Genomic DNA, 22,610 nt, shown 5'->3' with positions numbered 1-22,610 from the left:
AAAGCTTTGTAGCACTGAATAAGACATTTGGACTGTACAGAATTGCAGAATTATACTTACACGCGTACAGGCTTTTGGAGTTTCAAAAAATTGCAATGATTCCCAAATAATTTATTAAGAATAGGATTGTATACTGAATATCAGCTACTTGTTCTCAATGTCACACCTATGCTAATTGTGCAGTTTACAAGTAAAACAATAATCAAGGTGGTGCACTCCTAAAATTGTAAAGATTACAAAACAAGGCAAATAATGAATGGTAGGTGCAAGTTCCCAACAATATAAACATCACTGACAAATCAATACTGCCATAGAAGGGAACATCTGCTTATGCACAGTGCAGGAGTCTGCAGACTCTTGTGTGAGTAGATGTTCCCTTGTAAGCTAGTACAGTATTAATTGTGTAGTTCACAGACATTTAGATGGTTCTGAACATCTAACATACAGTTAGTATTTTCTCACCTCAACATTCAGTCCGGCACCAGCATCAAGCAACATCTGTACCATGGCTTCGTCTCCTCTTACACAGGCATACATCAGTGGGGTCATTCCCTGAGCATTATAAAGAGGGGAGATTATGTATTACAATTTAACATATCTCTGACAGTACGTGCCATAATATTAAAGAACAGCCACTCTGTTATTATGCATAGAAACCCAAACAAGTGTTTGAAAGTAAACAAAAAGTAAAAACACTTGTTTGGGTCTCTATTCGTAATAATAATTTTACTTCTTAGTAGCACTTTGGCTTTGGACACAATTAGGTTCTCATTTTAAATCTTGAAGTAATCTGGTAAAATAGAAGAACATACTAATTTTATGAAGACTAAACTAGACCTACTTTAATAAGGAGATCAATAGAGATGCATTTCTATACTTATCTCCGTGATGTGATGAGCTCAATGCAAGTTCCTGTTACAATATAGTTTAAGTCAGCGTAACAAGACTAAACATAATTCACAATTACAATCTAGGCTGCTCTAGACTCCAGTATTAAATATAGCAATTTTTACTAGTATAGTTTGTTGGTCTGTTTTAAAGTAAGATGTATTTTAAGGAGGCCTTATATGAAAATGAAAAGTTACGTTCTAACCTAGATAAACTATTTTATGTATGGAGTGCAGTTGTTAAAGGGATTTTCCTTCTTCGATCTACAAGTTATCTCAATGTAACCCTGCATGCACCTACCTATGATGTATAATAAGAGGCCGAGCAAGTTATTTTGGGGATATGCATTGTTAGGGGAACACCTCATTTGCATATCATTAGCACTAACGACCATTATAGTTACCACCAGGCTCGTTACGGCTGAAACAGCACTTAACACTGCATTAGTGAGCCATGACGATACCCCTTAACACGTAATGATGCGTTAGCTTAACACCTCCTTAAGTCAATAACCGAGCTTTGTGGATCTGGGCCCAAGAGTTTAAATGCACATCTTATATATTACAATGACATAATATAATGTATTGCTAGTTACCGCACAGTGATGTACCCAATATACCATAATTAGTATCTACTATTAACAGTACATCATATATAAGGAACCAAGAACTATAACATTGATGTTAAGAGTCATATTACACACAAGCAAAGGACTTTGCACCTATTTTGCCCCACTTGTGTCACTGAGCAATGTGTAAGGAGAGGAAGTACTTGGTGTGATATTATAATATGAGTTATTAAGGTATGATACTTATGCCACCCTTTTTATTTCTTTTTGCTGCATCTAGAAAGTCCACCAGGTCTGAGACAGTATTAACATATACAGCCGGTCCTCGCTTATCCGACGTAATGCGTCCCGCAAACCGCCGGCAGATAACAGACCGTCGGATTGCGGGTCCATGTTAATCGCCGGCGGTGACTGTCAGAAAAACTGATCCGAAGTGAGATAAGGCATCCAGGGGCCAGCATTAGGCGGCGTCGGATAAGGCATCTGCCGGAAAGCGTGCAGTCGGATACCCAGGACCACCTGTATTGGTATTTGATCTGTTCGCAATATTAGAAACTTGAAATACATTTTGATGTGTTACCAGGTGACAGTCCTGGGTTATACAGTCATGCAGTTCCAAGTTCCAGAACCCGCATTGGTTATGGAGAAGGGTCGATTCTTGCAGGTTATAATAGAGTTTCTTCTAGCGGACCATTATGTCCAAGCATTTGTTCCACTTGTTTGTTCTTTTTATCCCTTCAGTGCCAAGACCCTCCAGAAATAGGGTAGGTATTGCTAGAACTGAAGTCTTATGAATTCTTTCGCTCAGTCTTTAGTTTCAGGAAACATGTACAGTACAATCTCCTTGTGATTGCTACACCCTACTATCATCCTCATTTACCACTGGCATCTGTTTTCAGCTGTACGTTACAGTCTTTAATCTCATTTGTTGGTGCCTAATGTACAATGTGATTAATGATATTAACAACAATAATAGTTCCAGGCATCTTAGAGCTTAGTGGGATGGCAGAATGAGGGCAAAGATTTTCAGAAGGAATATCTGTTAGCGGTTTTCATATTTTAGTTTAATTCTCTTTACTAAGAAAATAATGATCACAATTTTTCTGATGTTTGAGCAAAAAGTCATTTTTTTCCCCTTGACAGGTTCTGTTTTTAAAATGTTGTAATAAATTAAACATCTCAATTACTTGTTAAAATTGTCAAGGTCCAACAACCTACAGTAAATAAGTGTGCTTTGATCATTCTGGGTCTGCCCAATGATTTTTTAAATTGAGTTGTCATTTCTAAAAAGCAAGACTATTCCAACATTAATGCAGTAGGCAGGTAGGTAAGAAAACATTCAATTTATATAGGAAAATATATTTTCATGACCTAGATTTAGTTGACTTTGAATGTTGGCGATTACTTTTCAAACAGTACCCACCTGTTCACTCATGCTGTTAATTCCATCGGGGCCAAGCAAAGTTACTGCTTGTTTAACTAAGTCTGTTCTACCACAATTGAGCATTCGGAAGCCAAGATCCTGCTTAAATTTTGCTTCTGTGGCCACTGCATCCAATTTGCGAGAAGCACAAAAACAGTCATCAGCCCTGCACAAAACAGGAATAATCTAATGAGTACAATTAGATTTACAATGGATCAAAAATATTTAACTAAAGTTACTGTTACGGTGAGGGTGTTAGTTTTCTAGACTACCATAAATGATGTCAAATTTGCAGATGGGTTTGCCTTCCTGATCATCAGCATAGCTTCTCTGACTGTATCCATAAACTTGTAGTAATGACTAATGTTACATTTACAATAATGCAATAAGATATGTCTTTCTATTGTTGATAGTTGCGCTATGCCTTGTGTAAATCAGTTCTATACTATGAAAAAATACTGGTAGCATATTCGTAAAAAAACCAAAAAAAAAAACCAACTCTGAATGACATTTTTTATGTAGTATATTGTAACAATCATTTTTTGTTTCTATAGCAAAAGTCACATCCCCTTCCTCTTCTGAAACAGGCTCTGGCACACCCTTTTTGAGCCTTGCCATCTCTCTAGCAGTGCTCCAGTTGTATCTAGAGACTGCCTGGTCACATGATCTTCCCCACAGAACTTTGCATCTTTGGTCCTCTTCTGCTGCACTGTTTAGTAAACCCCTGATCCGACTCTCCGTCGATCAATCACAGGAGAACGGATTGATCGCAACCTAGCTAATTACTTATCGTTGTGTGGATTGTATTGATGCACATTTTGAAGAGACAAATAAATAATAATAAAAAAAATAAAAAAACACGGCAGCTTGAACGGCTGCTTTAACTTGCATGATCGGGCGCACTTAGGGGCCTATGCAGAGAGCAGCGGTAAGGGGAATAGCGGCATTTTTTGGAGAAAAATGCCTGTAGAAAGGCAGGTACTGGCGAGTTTTAAAAAAAGCGCCATTTTTTTTTTTTTTTGCAAATTTCGCCGCGCGGCTGGAGAGAACCTAAATCTCTCCAGTGTTGAAAACTGCCGTATTCAGAGAGGCGCGATCGCCATCTAGTGGCTGTTCACGCCAAAAAAATGGCGCGATTTTCAACATTTTGCTTCTCCAAAAAAATTTGGCAAGAAGCTGGAGCTCGGCGGCCGGTGGGGGAGAAAAAAAAAAAAACGCGATTTTTTCCCCACAAGTTTCAACAGCGCGCATATCGCTGGTTGAAACGCATTTTAAATGCAGTTTTCGGACCTTTCTGCATATGGAGAAAAAAACTCTCCATTAAAGCTACTTTTTATTCCCCTCTCCAATTTTAAATAGCGCTGCTCTCTGCATGAGGCCCTTAGTGAGCCGTGTTTCTTTTTTTACCAAGTCTCCTCTTCTGTTTTGCCCTTGTCTAAGCTAAATAAACAGTACCTTGTATAAGATGCAGAAATAATGTTTGAGGCAGCTAGGCTATTGTAAAATTGCTCCCTTTTCTCTCCATGCTAACTGCTAGAAGCACATGGATCCCCTCCAAATAGCGTTGACCACTTAATTCACATAGCAGCAACATTAATAATCACTTGACTAAAACTACAGCTTTTTTGCTGTTGCGAGTATACATTTGATGAATTTTCCCTATTCTAAATAAATGACATCTTGCCTAATTATAGTGGCCATAAAATGTATTTGTATACCTGTCCAAGCCTAACCAAAGAGGAGGTTTCTGAATTATTAAGATAACAAAATGTGATATATACTTCTATAAAATAACAAAACATTAATAATAAATAGGAATAAAATATACATACACATTAAATAACTAACAAAGCATTCGTTAATTTTCCAGATGGCAAAATACTGTATTTTTAAGGGGGAGATACCTACTAATGATTTATTTCTTGATACTTCCTAATATAATAAACGACAGAGAAGCCCAATGCTACATCCAATATGACAAAAATACACAGTAAAATACTTACATACAGTATTCTCTTGAAAAAGGGTCATTTAGTTTAACCCTTTGGCCAAAGCGTTGTAAGCCTGTGAGCCACATCAAGGCAGACCCTGCCCGCAAGTCCTAACGCTACCAGATAAAATACTAATACACCTCTATTAGGATTAAAATTCTCATTTGCCAAAGGGTTAAACTAAATGACCCTTTTTCCAGAGAACATATAAGTATTTTACTGTGTATTTTTGTCATATTGGATGTAGCATTGGGCTTCTCTTTCTGTTGTATACATATGCCACGCTCAATAGCTCTCCTTTTTGACACTTATATACATATATACATATATATTTTGTGGGGGCTCAGGAGTTCCCAAAAAGAGCTTGCTGAGGTTTTGTGTGTTTGTTTACTTCCTAATATAAATAGTGTGAACAATAAGGAACAAGAGAAAAAAACAGTGTCTGCCATTGTCTATTCCTACATCAGGGGTGGGAAACTCCAGTCGTCAAGGGCTACCAATAGGTTAGGTTCTCAGGATATCCCTGCTTCAGCACAGGTGGCTCAATCAGTGGCTCAGTCAAAGACTGAGCCACTGATTGAGCCACCTGTGCTGAATCAGGGATATCCTGAGAACCTGACCTGCTGGTAGCCCATGACGACTGAGTTGGCCACCCCTGTCCTACATAATGATTGTACATACTTTAGCTGTCGGGGTTCACAGTCAACGCCAGGAAGAAGAAGGCGAGCGGCTTGTCGAACATCATCACTGTCCACGGAAAAGCTTCGGCGGTACCCTGCGTGAGCCACAGCCACCCGTATCCATTCCATTAGAGGTGGGAGCATTAAAAATGGCCTGAGAATGTAAACACATTGAGATTACCAATGACGAGATGTTCCTCCATTAAGAACACAATCCATGTACATGCTCAGTATAAGCCACTGAAATCCCGACACGCTGGAAATAAGTTTCTTTCCTTATTACTTAATGCTGGGGTGCTCGACTTCAGTTCTCAAGCTAACCCCCCTCCCCCCAACAGGTCAGGTTTTCAGGATATCCCAGCTTCAGCACAGGAGGTTAAATCAGTCCCTGCTTCAGCACAGATAGCTCAATCAGTCCCTGCTTCAGCACAGGTGGCTTAATCAGAGGCTCAGTTGAAGACTGAGCCTCTGATTGAGCCACCTGTGCTGAAGCTGGGATATCCTACAAACCTGACCTGTTGGGGGGGGGGCTCGAGGACTGGAGTTGAGCACCCCGGACCTAACGGCATATAATCATCACTCATTGGCGGCAACTACCTCTAGGTCACCTTGTCCCAGTTTTGCATTTCGTTGGTAGTTCATTGGCAGCTTTAACATAAGGTCACGATATAAAGAAAGATGCCCCTGGATAATCTTTAACGCTGGCGATCTGTAATCAGTTGGCAGGTATGATGTAATATCAATACGCAGAATGGAGCTTAATGTAAGTTATGCTATTACAATATGATTATTACCATTTGTTTTATTATGGTATTGCACGCTATGTAGAAATCATCATATATACTTTCATATACTTGAACTTGATTAGGGTTTTTTTGTTTTGTTGTTGCGACAACATATTTTCTTGCACTATAATTTAAAGCAGGTGGGCAACTCCAGTCCTCAAGGGCCAGGAGCAGGTCAGGTTTTCAGGATATCCCTGCTTCAGTAAAACAATGAGCCATCTGTGCTGAATCAGGGATATCCTTAATACTTGACCTGCTTTAAAGTCATTTTTATTTAGAGCAAAACTGATAAAAGTATTTTCATACACTGTATGAACAAGGATACTTTCAGTGGCAACTACCGTACTTTAATCTATGAAGCAGATTTAGATCTGCAAACGAGGGGACCGTTAGCAGGCCAATACTTGCCTGATTCATTAGTCATTGGCATTTCAGCTACATGATTCTTTATACCTCATCCTGCTGGACTGACCAGCTGGACATTAAAGTCCAGATCCACAAAGCTGGGTTAAGTCACTTAACGTGGCGATAACCTACTGTACCATAACGTCACATTAACACTAATGGCGTATCTTCACAGGACAATAATATAACGTTGGGTCATGTTTTCTCGCTTAAAGCATATAGTGTAAACTATAACAGGCGGTAGTAATAATACTATGCAAATAACATGCAAATGAGGCGTTACCATAACATTGCATAGCCACAAAGGTCCGCTAAGGTTACCGCTGGGGCTTCAGATTATGTTATATACCTAGCCCTGGTGTTACTCCTATAAAGTAGGACACATCCTCATAAAACAAGAAGGAACCGGCACTCCAGAGGCACCAGAGGATGAGGTGTCTGTCTTGTTTTAGGAGTATGTGTCCCTACATCATAGGTCTCCCCGATGGGGGATAATCTCTGTGCATCTGGGGCAGTTATATAGAGGCTGTAGTAGGAGCACGGGAATTCTTATTGACTTTAATGGGCGTTTCTGTGTCATAGTGACACACACACACACACACACACACACACACCAACACACACACACCAACACACCAACACACCAACTACGGTTGGATTCAGATTGAGCATTTTTTTTTACCAAACATGATCTCTGCGTTTGACTCATTTTAGGACCAGACTTTTAGTAAAAGGTGTTCACTCAAATCACAGAAAGACTTCCACTACCTGTTAAACACCACGGCAATTTAAAAACAAAATCAATCTTCTCTGTATTGCCAATTACTAGCACCGGGTACTTAAGCTATTGCCTCAGAGCTCATTTCAAGGGTGTTAAGCAGGGGATACAAAAAGAAAATATTTATTTCTGTATTAACTAGGGAAATGTGGACCTGTAAGAGTTTCTAACAGAACAAGGTAAAACAATGCGTTAATGCAGGGCGATATTAACAAACAATGATGTGAGAATGGTAATACAGTTCTGAGAAAGAAGGCTTCTAAAATGCTTTGTTGAATATATTGAATAGATTAGAACAATTGTTTTGTAAATTGAATTATGCCTGGTTTCTCAGAATGAAACACACACACAGACACAGACACACACAGACACACACAGACACACACAGACACACACACACACACACACACACACACACACACACACACACACACACACACACACACACACACACACACACACACACACACACACACACACACACACACACACACACACACACACAGACACACACACACACACACACACACACACACCATACGTGATTACAAATGCAAGATGGATATGCAGAAATGATACATTCCTAAAATATTGCAATTCCAATAATAAATATCAAATGATAAGTACAACTCATTTTCAATTAATATACAGTGCTGGAGGAAGAGGTGAAAAATTCTACAGTGGCTACGGTGTTGTCCTTAATTGCACACATTTGTGGGTTCAATTCTGCATATCTCACCTACACTTTATGTAAATAACAAAACCAGAGGGTGACATAGCAAGCTGTGTTTTTATATGAATTGGCACAAAGAAAAGCATTTTAAACGTGCCCTTTTTTTCAGCTCCACCAACCCCTCAGTCCTCAGATACTTCCAGGTGTTAAATACTTTTTAGGTGTTGGGACACTTCCTAATGTGTTTTTTTTTTAAATGGCGTCCACAGTCATTCAATAGAAAGCCGCAACGTCAACTGTTTCGAGCGCGTCACACCTTCCACCATTGTGTCCAGTATGTTTGGAGAAGCCACCTGGCAACCCTCTCGATCACGGGTATGTATCTCAGGATCGTGGGGTCCCCATAGCTCCCAATAGAGTGGTTAAGCTCGGATGAATCCCCAGTCTGAATACAGTTTTAAAAAAAATCAATACAATAACCAGCGAGGACTGCTGTGGCTTTAAATAGGTTTTTTTTTCACTCTTTCGTATGAAAAGAAATAATCAGTCAACCCTGATTTGGCAAAAATGTTTTTTGATAGCAATCTGTGATCAACGTTTGATGCTTGAATAATAAGTTCTTTACACGTGACAAGGATGCAAGACACAAAACCACAAGATGAGTCATCTACAAGATGTCCACCTCAATGTATCTTTTTTTTTTTTTTACAAACGTTTTTATTAGGCATGGATATAATTGACAGACATCGTAGTATACATACAGCCTAATTACCTCAATGTATCTTATTAAGATATCTTATTAAGATATCATCCAATATCCCCCTGGCCGGTATGTGAAAGGAAAACGAGTGTTTTGCTGCTTGTGACATTTTCTCTACTTGTGCAAGTCATTCATTTGAATAGCAGGTCTGGTCGTTAGTATAAAATATGGTGGGAGCTCATAAACATATCATGTAAGTAATCTTTTTCTAATAGCCTACCTGTACTGTGATTATGTGTTATGCATGACTGACTGATTCAAACATACGTAGTATTGAAAACACAAATATGCAAACCATCAAATAAATGAGATATTTGCCACTTCGATTACAGCTTTGACCTTCATTTATAGAAAAAAACCCAAAGCAGGATCCATCAGAGCATTAGATTGAATTACAGTGGTCAATACGAAATCATTCTATAGTACTTAACAGCAGCATCACTTTATTCCCTAGACCAGCGGTGCACAAACTGAAGCCGGGGTCGAGCAGGGAGGAGGGGGGGATCAACATACGAAACATAAACATTGTGTTATCAGATGACTAGTGATGTACCGGGTGCCTGGAAATTACCCGGTACCCGTCCATATTTAAAGTACCCGGAAATTACCCGGAACTGGCCCAGGGCGCTGGGACCAGGTGCCGGGTATTTCCATCCTGCTCTGTTCCCTTGGTCCTCCTCTTGGAGAACAGCAGCAGCAGAGCAGCAGAAGTAACTTGCCTGCAGACGGCGAGGAGGACGACGGGCGATATCCTGGTGGCTGCGGGAGCAGAGGAACATGTGACCGGAGCAGGAGCGTTACTAGAGGACAGCCGGGGAGGAGCTGCGCTGTAGCAGACACCGGAAGACGGACCGCTGGGGCGTGCTCCTCCCCGGCTATCCTCTGTTAATGCTCCAGCTCTGGTCACATGTTCCTCTGCTCTCACCGGCTGAAGGATGTCTTCCTCTGCTCCCACTTCCACCAGGATGTCGCCTTGATCTTCTTTATCCTCCGCCACCGGCTGCAGGTACGTCAAAATTACCCGGCAGAGTAATTTTTTCTTTCCTTCCGGTACCCGGTACCGGTTACTTGGTCATTTTTTGGACACCGTATATCCCTACAGATGACAATTTGATGTTAAGTGTGTCTTACCGTTACTCTGAGCCAGAGCCTCAAATAGGTCTTTAACTCAAGTTGAGAGAGGAGAGGGAAATACCACTATGTTAGGTAAACCATATTAGTTACACACACCGAGGCCCTGTAAAAGTCTTTAGCTATGACCTAACTAATATAACATTAAGTATCGTGTAAACCATAACAGACTTTTGTGGTTTTCCAATGTTAAAACGCCTAATCTGCATATCATTTGCACGCCACCATCATGAATGGCTGTTATAGTTAAAGCAATGCTCTTCACTGAAGAAAACATGACTTCAAGTCACGTCATTGACCTTTAATTTCAACGTGCCATTAAGTTACGTTAACGCCACATTAAGTAACAGCAGAGCTTTCTGTATCTGGGCCTGTAAGCCTCATCGACGGTGCAGTGTTATCAGTCACCACTCTGCAACAGCTGACACCGTTTTCTGTAGGAGGCCCTATTATATGACTATTAAATACATCACTTACTCACCTTAAGCACTCGTTCATTCTTTCTCACTCTCAATAATGCCTTTTTTCTTCAAATCTTGGCATGTAGCACAGAGAAAGGTGACTTAAATATCTCTGACCTGTGCTGAAGTCATAGATTAATGTTGCATGGCAACCTATGTTAGCGTGGAACCCAATTTGAAATTTCTTGGGCATTTCTCCAATGTCTCTCCTTTCCTCTTGTGTTACCTTGCATCTGTGCACTGAGGAACGGAATAAATCTATGCTCTCTCCACAATAAACCGCAGGCTTCTGGCAATGAAACAAAGCCCTTACCCTGTATCTTACCACATCCCACAAGTTTCTTAGCATCTAAAAACAGTTATGTTATGCAAAAATGAGTAGAAAATAACGTGCAAAAGGACATGAACCATACGAGCTGCTGACGGATACTTGTTTTACATCATAACATACTGCACACTGTCTAAAGTTAAGGTAAGTAAATACAGGGAAAGACAAATTAAACACTGAAGTGGAAATATTTCCAAACTGAAAAACATCATGGAAAAATATTAGTGGAACCAGATTTGCTTGTCTTTGTGCTCTATGTACAGCAGCGCCAACTGTTTGTTCTGAAATCCCTTCAGCACGTTGGTTAGGTCCCCAGGGCCACATTCACTGGCCCTTTATGTTGACCATGTGTAATATATGTGTTGGCATAAAGATAGCAGCACAGTAACTCCCAGCATATAGTATAGGTCAGAGATAAAGCCTTGGAAAAACCACAGGCCGGAGAAGGTTTGCTGGACCTTGTTTGTTCCTCCAATAAACAAATACAGGTTTCCAGTGAAACTCGGTGTGCTCGGAGTCATATGGTTTAGGCCTCGGACATGGTCAGCGCCGTGCTGAACCGTGCTGCTGCTCGGCACTGAGCCCCTGCAGCCGCAATGAGAGCGGCTTTAGCAGGGGCTCGCGCACGCGTTCGCACGCTTGGGGAAGCGTGTGTCTGACGGAGGTTTGAGATTTTCCTGCTTGCCGGAGCGCAGGGCCGGTCACGTGAGCGGTTCGCCCAATGAGGGCGAACCAGCTCCGTGACGTCACTGGCCCGGCCCCGCTTCGCCCCCTGACGGCGCGCTGTGTAAGACCAGGGAAAGCACCGCTTTCCCTGAGCCTCAGCGCGCCTCAGCCCGGACAAACTCACTATGTCCCAGGCCTTATTGTACTAACTTCCCCGCTGCCAGAGCGGCCAGCAACTCATTATTCATTTGCAGAGTTGCTTCACAGACAAGGAGGCATTGGCCATGCAGCCAAAGGGTTAATTGAAAAGGCCATTTATTTGTAACCCATCTGAATGTATTTCCCACAATAGTAAATAAAATCACTTGTGAGCACATTCACATGTTTCAGACAGGTCTGCAACCCTGCCTTTCCCCGTTATCTTTCCGCATACACTGTTTCCACTGCAGCCAGGGATTTTGGGAAATTACATGCAAATGAGCACAGCGTCATCTTTTTCCCACTACAGAAAATAGTCCTTGAATATTTCAAGTACCTTTTCACTGCCTGTTCTTGGCCCCTGGATAGCAGAGATGGAGTTTGAGTAATGTACTTATGCATACCTGAGACATGTCGGCGTTTGTGAGTTTGATGATTGTGGAGTAATATTGATTTAATAAATTTGTCCCTACGATATCACACAAGGAGCGTGCGCACTCGCTTTCTTTATATATAAATATATAACTCATCAGGAGTAATGTTTATATATATATATATATATATATATATATATATATATATATTGTGACAAACGGCTTACTCCGGGGCTCCGTCGTTTGTCCGGGACTGTTTAGAACACGGTCTTTTAGGGTAGGTTAAATGATGAGGCGTCACGTACTGTTCCTTTAAACAGGCTATGCCTGGTTTATTCAGTCCCAGGCACTGAGACTGCCACAGTGCATACAACAGAAAACAGATCAAAACAAAAGCTGCTCACCTGAGCGATAACTTAACTTAGATATCCCTGACTCAGGGTTGGAAGTGGCTTTTCCACTTCCAACATCAAAACATGGTACTTTTGCAGTCTTACACAAATGAACAGAAAGATTGAACCTGTTTGGGGAAGAGGCTTCTCCCCTCTGTAGTTCAGCAGCCTTCCAGCCTCCTGGCTCTTGTGGGGAGACCAGAGCAAACAGGAAATCAGTCTTTCATACCTGATTCCTAATTAGCATGACAGGTGACAGAAATCAGGCAGCAGACAAACTCTGGTCTGGATCTCTCATCCCTCAGTTCCAGCGCTTGCCAAACTGTGGGATGGAGTGTATGTATTATAAGGCTGCACTCCCAGGCCAAACAGGATAGAAACTGTCTAGTATCCTGGGAGCCCTATATACGGAATTTATTACCATCCCCTGGTTTCTGTCACATATCCTCCCCCCCAGCTCAGACCTCGAGGGATGAGCGACCATGGATATTAGGGAGTGCATCCTTGACAACCCGTCAGCATTGCCATGTTTGTGCCCTGACCTGTGTTCCACAGAAAATTTAAAGGGTTGTAGGCTTAGGAACCACCTGGTCACTCTAGCATTCTTTTCCCTGTTTTGACACATCCAGGTAAGGGGTGCATGATCTGTGACCAACCGGAATTTTCTCCCCAACAGGTAGTATTTGAGCGTCTCTACAGCCCACTTTATTGCGAGACACTCTTTCTCTACTATGGAGTAACTTTTCTCCTGGGGATTTAGTTTCCTACTTAAATAAAGGATGGGGTGCTCCTCACCTTGAGACTCCTGGGAGAGTACCGCCCCCAGCCCTACCTCAGATGCGTCGGTTTGGACTACGAACTCTTTGGAGAAGTCAGGTGTGACCAACACTGGTTGGGCACAGAGAGCTTCTTTCAGGCTTCTAAAGGCCTGTTCGGTTTCGGGGGACCACTTTACCATTAGCGGTCCTCTTGCTTTTGTGAGGTCAGTTAGTGGGGTTGCCTTAGTTGCAAAATTGGGAATAAACCTTCTATAGTACCCAATTAACCCCAAAAAGGTCCTTACTTGTTTTTTTGTAACTGGCCTTGGCCAATTTTGTATCGCCTCCACTTTGAGTGTTTGGGGTTTGAGTAAACCTCTGCCAATAGAATATCCCAGATACTTGGCCTCCTCCAGACCAATAGTGCATTTAGCGGGGTTAGCAGTTAGTCCAGCAGACCGGACTGCGTCAAGCACAGCTTGGACCTTTGGAAGGTGGGATTGCCAATCTTCACTATGGATTACCACATCATCCAGGTAGGCGGCAGCATACCGAGCATGTGGTTTTAAAATTTTATCCATCATTCTTTGGAATGTGGCGGGAGCTCCATGTAAGCCAAAAGGCAACACCTTATACTGAAAGAGGCCGTCTGGGGTTGAGAAGGCTGTCTTTTCTTTTGCCCTTTCTGTGAGGGGAACCTGCCAGTACCCTTTTGTTAGGTCTAGGGTTGTGAGATATCGGGCTTTGCCCAGTCTCTCTACAAGTTCATCTACCCTGGGCATAGGATAAGTATCAAATTTTGACACCGCGTTTAGTTTCCGGTAGTCATTACAAAACCTTGTTGTACCATCTGGCTTTGGGACTAAGACTATAGGGCTGTTCCACCCACTTTGGGATTCCTCAATTACACCTAGTTTTAGCATTTTTTTAACCTCTAAACTTATAGCCTTTCTTTTGGCCTCTGGGATTCGGTACGGTTTAAGGTTAACTCGGACCCCCGGTTCAGAGACTAGGTCATGTTCAATTACGCTAGTTCTACCTGGCCGTATAGAGAAGATTTCTTTGTTTCTTTTCACAAAATTCTGAACCTCTCGTTTCTGATGAACAGACAGGGTTTCAGCTATGCTAACCTCTGGGTCAGTTTCTTGATTCTCTGACGGACCTGGGGGTACTAGGGTTAACAAGACTTCTCTATCTTTCCAGGGCTTGAGTAGGTTTATATGGTAAATTTGCTCAGGTTTCCTCCTACCTGGCTGTCTTACCTTATAATTTACTTCTCCCACTCTTTCCAAGACCTCATATGGCCCATGCCATTTAGCAAGGAATTTACTCTCCACGGTGGGAACCAGAACTAGTACCCTATCACCTGGAGAAAAAATTCTGACCCTAGCACCCTTATTATATGTATTCCTCTGTGCTTCTTGAGCTTTCTCCATGTGTTCCCTCACTATGGGTAGGACTGCAGCAATGCGGTCCTGCATCTGGGCAACATGCTCTATTACACTTCTGTAAGGGGTAACCTCGTGTTCCCAAGTCTCTTTGGCTATATCCAGTAAGCCCCTTGGGTGTCGGCCATACAATAGTTCAAACGGGGAGAAGCCTGTGGATGATTGGGGAACTTCCCTAATGGCAAATAACAGGTACGGTAACAAACAATCCCAGTTTTTCCCATCTTTATCAACCGCCCGCCGTAACATGCTCTTTAAGGTTTTATTGAACCTTTCCACTAAACCATCTGTTTGTGGATGATAGACTGAGGTTCTGAGATGCTTGATTTTTAGGAGTTTACATAGCTCTTTCGTTACTTGGGACATAAATGGTGTTCCCTGGTCAGATAGAATCTCTTTAGGAATCCCGACCCGGGAAAACAGAACTACTAACTCTTTTGCTATGTTTTTAGCTGAGGTGCTACGTAGGGGAACTGCCTCCGGATATCGGGTGGCATAATCTAATATTACCAATATATGCTGATGTCCCCTAGCAGACTTTATTAGGGGTCCTACTAGATCCATAGCAATCCGGTCAAATGGTACCTCTATTATGGGAAGGGGTACCAATGGGCTGCGGTACGCCTTGAACGGGGCGGTGATCTGACATTCTGGGCATGAGGAACAATAATTCGTAATTTCTGCCAGAACCCCAGGCCAATAGAAGCTTCGGAGAACCTTTTCTTTTGTCTTTTCCACCCCTAGGTGTCCCCCCAATGGATGACTATGTGCGAGGTGTAATACTACGTTACGGAATGTCCGTGGTACCAACAATTGTTTAGTTGTAACTGATTTCCTTTTATCAACCCGATATACTAGGTCGTTCTCTACCTCGAAGTAGGGGTAAGCAAGTGACCTATCTGGTTGGCCAGGAGTACTATTCTGGTCCCGTATATTTCCCCTTGCTACCGCTAATGTGGGGTCCTCCCACTGGGCCTTCTTAAAACTCCCAGGACTGACCTCTAGGTCAGCGAGGGTCTTATCGGGTTCTGGGTTGGTAAGTGTCTGCTCAACATCTTGATTTGGGGTATTCCCTACCAAAGTAGTGATGGGGAAGGGAATTTTACAGCACTCCTCCTTTTCCCCCTTCTTATTTGGGCCCTCGTCAACCTCCATTTCTGAAAAAGGGAAAGGATTTGTTTCTTCTAATACTTCGTTATGGTCCGCTATTGAACTCTGGGCGCTATTCTGAGCGGGGGACCACATTTTTAGAAAATGGGGAAAGTCGGTCCCTATTAACACATCATGTGCCAGTTTGGGTACAATACCCACCTTGAAATCTAAAGAACCAAACTCTGTTTCAAAAAAAACATCAACAGTGGAATATTCATGATTATCCCCATGTATACAACAAATTGCCACTCTTTGTGAACTGTTTCCCTGTTTCTTCTTAATGGGCAAGAGGTATTCGGACACTAGTGTGACCATGCTCCCAGAGTCAAGAAGTGCCCGAACCCTCTTACCATTAACCTTTACAAATGCCCACAGATGGTTATTCAAGGGGTCCTCTGGGCTAGGGCCCATACATTGGGACAACAGCGAATAAGGTTCCATGCTGTTGCATTGCATGGGCTCATCATTTAGTGGGCAGATTTTTGCTGTGTGGCCCCTCTCATGACAATTTACACATTTAGGTACATAGTCTGTGTCCCACTTAGAGCCTTTTCCCGGCTCCCCATGTTGGCTATTGCCCTTAGTGTGCGAACCACTGTTGCTGGTGCTGCATGAAGGTGGTCGCCGCTCTTCAGCGCCCCTTAACCCCGGTACCCTTTTACCGTCTCTGGAAGAGTCCTGGAACCTCGGGTAGTGGGGTTGCTCCACGACTGTGGGTTGCGGGTGCTCTTCTGCTGCATTGTACCTTTCTACGAGGGCCACAAGCTCATCCGCATTGTGGGGGTCACTCCGACTGACCCAACGGCGTAAGGCAGAGGGAAGTTTCCTCAAGAACTGGTCCATGACCAACCGTTCCACGATGTGGCTGGCTGAGTTGATCTCGGGTTGTAGCCACTTCCGGGCGAGGTGGATGAGGTCATACATCTGGCTTCGGGTGGCTTTATCCATCGTGAAGGACCATGCGTGAAACCTTTGGGCGCGAACAGCCGTGGTTACGCCGAGGCGGGCGAGGATCTCGAACTTCAATTTTGCATAGACGTTAGCTTCGGCTGGCTCTAGATCAAAGTAAGCCTTCTGGGGTTCGCCGCTTAGGAAGGGTGCGATTAGACCAGCCCACTCAGCTTCTGGCCATCCCTCTCTCTGTGCCGTGCGTTCAAACGTGAGAAGATAGGCTTCCACATCATCCGAGGGTCCCATCTTCTGAAGGTAGTGGCTTGCCCTGGTCATTTTCGGAACTGGGGCTGCCACTGCCAGTGGAAGGTTACTGATAGTCCCCCTCAGGATCTCGAGTTCCTGCTGTAAGCCCTGAGCGAACCGCTGTTGCTCCTCTCTCAGCAAGCGGTTTGTCTCTTGCTGGTTTGCATTCGCGTTTTGCAGGGCTTCATTCGTCTGTTGCTGGTTTGCATTCGCCTGTTGCTGGTTGTCATTCACCTGTTGCTGGTTGGCATTAATCTCTTGCTGGGCTATTAGCAGCTGTTGCTGGGCTGCATTCGTCTGCTGCTGGTTTGCATTAGTTTCTTGCTGGGCTATTAACAGCTGTTGCTGGGTTTCATTCGTGTCTTTCTGGGCAGCGACATTGCGTACCAGTGCACCCACCACGTCTTCCATCTTGTTTGCAGAGGAGGAAAAAAACTTTTTTTTTTTTTCAAAGTTCTTCAACCCGCAGACCCCCTAGTGCTCTGCCCGCATTCTCCACCATATGTGACAAACGGCTTACTCCGGGGCTCCGTCGTTTGTCCGGGACTGTTTAGAACACGGTCTTTTAGGGTAGGTTAAATGATGAGGCGTCACGTACTGTTCCTTTAAACAGGCTATGCCTGGTTTATTCAGTCCCAGGCACTGAGACTGCCACAGTGCATACAACAGAAAACAGATCAAAACAAAAGCTGCTCACCTGAGCGATAACTTAACTTAGATATCCCTGACTCAGGGTTGGAAGTGGCTTTTCCACTTCCAACATCAAAACATGGTACTTTTGCAGTCTTACACAAATGAACAGAAAGATTGAACCTGTTTGGGGAAGAGGCTTCTCCCCTCTGTAGTTCAGCAGCCTTCCAGCCTCCTGGCTCTTGTGGGGAGACCAGAGCAAACAGGAAATCAGTCTTTCATACCTGATTCCTAATTAGCATGACAGGTGACAGAAATCAGGCAGCAGACAAACTCTGGTCTGGATCTCTCATCCCTCAGTTCCAGCGCTTGCCAAACTGTGGGATGGAGTGTATGTATTATAAGGCTGCACTCCCAGGCCAAACAGGATAGAAACTGTCTAGTATCCTGGGAGCCCTATATACGGAATTTATTACCATCCCCTGGTTTCTGTCACAATATACACACAGAAAAAGAAACCTCTCAAACAGCACTCAGACTAATGATGCAAAGAATAATAGTAATAAATTTATTGAGTCAAAATATAAAGGAAAACAAAAAAACAGCTGGCTGGAACCCTGGCTAACTGGATTCTAAAAAATATAAAACAAAAAAATAAATTAAATCAAAGGGACTATATAATGAACATAAACCTCACTGAATAGAACCACTATGGGGACCAGGTACCCATAGTGATTCACAACCGGCCGGTCAATGGGGTATGGACATAACACAAAATAATAAAAGAATATACCAAGCAAACTATGCTAGTGTATAGGGCTAAATAATGAAAATACCTAATGACATGAAACTATAAATATAGCACATAACAGAAAACATAAAGGTACTTCAGTAACCCAAAACACCAAGCCAAAATGGCAACATGAACAGGAGAGAGACTCATATATTCCAAACCAGTACAGTTACTGGATGATATCAGTGGTATATGGAAAGAGTATACTCAACTCCTTTATGGCATAGTTGACATAAATCCAGATGTAGTGTAGAGTCCTGGATAATGGTAACCGCAGAGTAGAGTGCAGAAACTACATATAAAGAAAGTCCCAGAAAATAATAAAGTTCAAATAGGAGCCAGAAGTCAGGGCCAGCAGCACATATGACCCACAACGCGTTTCGCCAACTAGGGCTTCTTCTAAGGTGGTAAATTGGCTGTGGAACACATCCGGTTTAAAAAGATATTGCTGAATGACGTATTTTTCGCGCCAAAAAAGTCCCACGTCCATACATATTAAAGGATTGGCTGCCGCACATGCGCATCACAAATACCCATGCCAGACTCCAGGTAGGTGGCGCTATAGCCAGGCAACATCTGCTGTTCATAACAGATCAATCTCAGAAACTGTAGTAGCGTAGTTTCGTCATCTTCCCACCGCGCCGCAGCGAGAGTCTGATTCCCGCGCATGCGCTCCACAGACTTCCCAAATAGCCGAATACACTGTACTGCAGCCGGGCACGTGGCAAGCCAATCTCATACAACCTGAGGTAACTGAATGACATCATCTTCGCGCCGCAACGGGAGTTCAGTTCCCGCGCATGCGCAGTTAAACTTTCATATCGGGCACCTGAATTAGCTGTGCTGCAACTGGACAATTTCTGCTATCATAGCAGGCAGGACAGGGATGCCGATACTCAAGTGACATGTGCAATAACACACCTCATATCCATAATAGAGACTTTAAAGGCGAAAATATCCATCATTATAGTTGTACTGTCAATGCACAATCAGAATGTGATTTTCATCATTAGCTTCATCAGATGTTGTAGTATAACTGCATACTCATTATGGAAGATCTTAAGGGTATCAGCCCTTATCCAGTGGACACAAATATAACACACACTCCAATGGTGTGGTATCTCCACTGTGAGGAAAGCCTCAGGATACATTGAAAATCTACAAATATCTAAAATAGTGGAAAAAAGGAGAAAAGAGTCAATGTACAGAATAAAACCAAACTATCATTAGATTAGTACTACAAATACTAGAACAGAAAAGGGGAAAATAAATTTTGATGTAATTATTGTAATATTGGGAGAGAAAGGTAAGCATCACTGTAGACAATTGTAAATAAATAAAACATAAAAAACAGTCATGAACCTAAACACTGACCATTAAATCCCTTAAAAATAAAAACCAACATTTTATTAAGATAGAGCGGGAGGAAAAAGGTGAAACTGGGGAAAAACGGATAACATCATAAATTATAAAAACATAGAAAACCCCAGATAATCGTTCAGATCCTGGGGTAATATTGAGCCCAAGGTGACAATCCACCTGCATTCCCTCTGTAGGAGCGCTCTTTCAATATCGCCACCACGTATCCCCAAAGAGACACATGGCAAATGCAGATAGTACTGAATTGTCAGCCTTATGTTCACATAAAAAATGTTTCGCAACCGTCGTAATCTTTTTTAGTGATTCTAGGTCCCTTGATGCAGATTTAATATTTCTACAGTGTTCTAGTATCCTAAAACGAACCTCTCGCGTAGTCATGCCTACATAAATTTTATTGCAGGGGCATGTAAGATAGTAGATTACCCCCTTAGAACGACAGTTCAAAAATTGCTTGATCTTGAACTGTTGTATCCCCTTACTATCTGCAAAGGTAGAGGTCTGCCTTACGAATTTACAGGCAGAACAGCCACTACATTTAAAGAATCCCTTCTTGTCAAAAGTTGACAAAAGGGTAGGATTGGTATGTGCAATGTAGTGGCTGTGAACCACATACTGTACCAATCCTACCTTTTGTTCGTTTTAGGATACTAGAACACTGTAGGAATATTAAATCTGCATCAAGGGACCTAGAATCACTAAAAAAAGATTACGACGGTTGCGAAACTTTTTTTATGTGAACATAAGGCTGACAATTCAGTATTATCTGCATTTGCCATATAACGTGTCTCTTTGGGGATACGTGGTGGCGATATTGAAAGAGCGCTCCTACAGAGGGAATGCAGGTGGATTGTCACCTTGGGCTCAATGTTACCCCAGGATCTGAACTATTATCTGGGGTTTTCTATGTTTTTATAATTTATGATGTTATCCGTTTTTCCCCAGTTTCACCTTTTTCCTCCCGCTCTATCTTAATAAAATGTTGTTTTTCATTTTTAAGGGATTTAATGGTCAGTGTTTAGGTTCATGACTGTTTTTTATGTTTTATTTATTTACAGTTGTCTACAGTGATGCTTACCTTTCTCTCCCAATATTACAATAATTACATCAAAATTTATTTTCCCCTTTTCTGTTCTAGTATTTGTAGTACTAATCTAATGATAGTTTGGTTTTATTCTGTACATTGACTCTTTTCTCCTTTTTTCCACTATTTTAGATATTTGTAGATTTTCAATGTATCCTGAGGCTTTCCTCACAGTGGAGATACCACACCATTGGAGTGTGTGTTATATTTGCGTCCACTGGATAAGGGCTGATACCCTTAAGATCTTCCATAATGATTATGCAGTTATACTACAACATCTGATGAAGCTCATGATAAAAATCACATTCTGAGTGTGCATTGACAGTACAACTATAATGATGGATATTTTCGCCTTTAAAGTCTCTATTATGGATATGAGGTGTGTTATTGCACATGTCACTTGAGTATCGGCATCCCTGTCCTGCCTGCTATGATAGCAGGAATTGTCCAGATGCAGCACTGCTAATTCAGGTGCCCGATATGAAAGTTTAACTGCGCATGCGCGGGAACTGAACTCCTGTTTGTAAGGAATCTGCTCCGCGGTTTACTGGTTGCCTCACCTTGCAGACATGTGCAGTCCTGGAGCATTTCTTCTGTTATTTACTGCAGCCTGGATTCTCTCATCAAAGCAATACTGCCACACACTCCCTCTGATATTTACTGCAGCCTGGATTCACTCACCAAAGCTATACTGCCACACACTCCCTCTGGTATCTACTACAGCTGTGCAGCCTATCACTGCAACCTAGATTTGCATTTACTCATTGGAGCAGTACCTCCACACCCCCCGCCGGGGATTGGCCCGCTGGCCTTTAAGTACTGTGTTCCCACAATGCTCCCTGCCGAGCATAGTCCTTTCCGGATGTCACTTACTGTTCTGCCACAAGCCTTCGCTTGTTCTCCTATGCTGATACAGAGGTCTCCCCTGCGTCCTTCAGCTTCCTTCTCCTATGCTAATACGGAGGTTTCCCCTGCGTCCTTCAGCTTCCGTTCTCCTATGCTGAAGCAAAGGTATCCCCTACGTCTTCAGCTTCCTGGTTTCCTGCACTGAAGCAAAGGTATCCCCTACGTCTTCAGTTTCCTACTTTCCTGCATTAGCAGAGGTTTCCCTGTGTTTCTTCAGCTTCCTGGTTCCTGGGGCCTACTCTTTCCCTAATCTAGAGAGGCCGTGTCCTGGTTCCTGCGCTGAAACGGAGGATTCCCTAGCCCGCTCAGGACCCTTGCGCTGTAGCACTGGTTTACCCGTGCAGCTAGGCGGTGTGTAAATCTGGTCTGTCTACCACCTCCTGAGACCAGTACCATGGGCCATGGTCGCCGCACGCGCAGAGGCCACCCCGCACTCCTAAGCTGAAGCGGGGCTTTCCTGACTACCTGTTGCCGAACTCCTGCTTGGACAATGTTTATCCTGACGTCTCCTGTCCTGACCCTGGCTTGTACAACGACGATGCTGTCTTCTCCTATCCTGATCCTGCTACGTATGACTACGAACTGCGCAATCCGGATCAGCCTGCGCGGTCTAAGGTCGGTGCTTTTACAACCCCACCTCAGCCACGCGGTCCGACCCAGGTTTGTGGCGAGCACAGCCGTGACAGTGTTGCGGCACGAAGATGATGTCATTCAGTTACCTCAGGCTGTATGAGATTGGCTTGCCACGTGCCCAGCTGCAGTAC

General features: G+C 43.0%; 1 protein-coding gene across 2 annotated transcripts in view; it reads right to left on the bottom strand.

The window, feature by feature from the left end:
• ABTB3 (ankyrin repeat and BTB domain containing 3) overlaps positions 1-22,610 on the bottom strand; it is a 182,110-nt gene that overhangs the window by 19,565 nt on the left and 139,935 nt on the right. For both annotated transcript variants that reach the window (XM_075602254.1, XM_075602253.1), the window contains 3 exons: positions 5,552-5,704; positions 2,880-3,045; positions 463-552 (listed from right to left, as the gene is read on the bottom strand). In XM_075602254.1, coding sequence (XP_075458369.1) covers positions 463-552; positions 2,880-3,045; positions 5,552-5,704 — 409 coding nt within the window. The remainder of the gene's footprint in view (positions 1-462; positions 553-2,879; positions 3,046-5,551; positions 5,705-22,610) is intronic.

The sequence above is a fragment of the Ascaphus truei genome, chromosome 5, assembly GCF_040206685.1.
Source record: "Ascaphus truei isolate aAscTru1 chromosome 5, aAscTru1.hap1, whole genome shotgun sequence".
NCBI lineage: Eukaryota > Metazoa > Chordata > Amphibia > Anura > Ascaphidae > Ascaphus > Ascaphus truei.
This window is presented reverse-complemented; position numbering and strand designations above follow the sequence as displayed.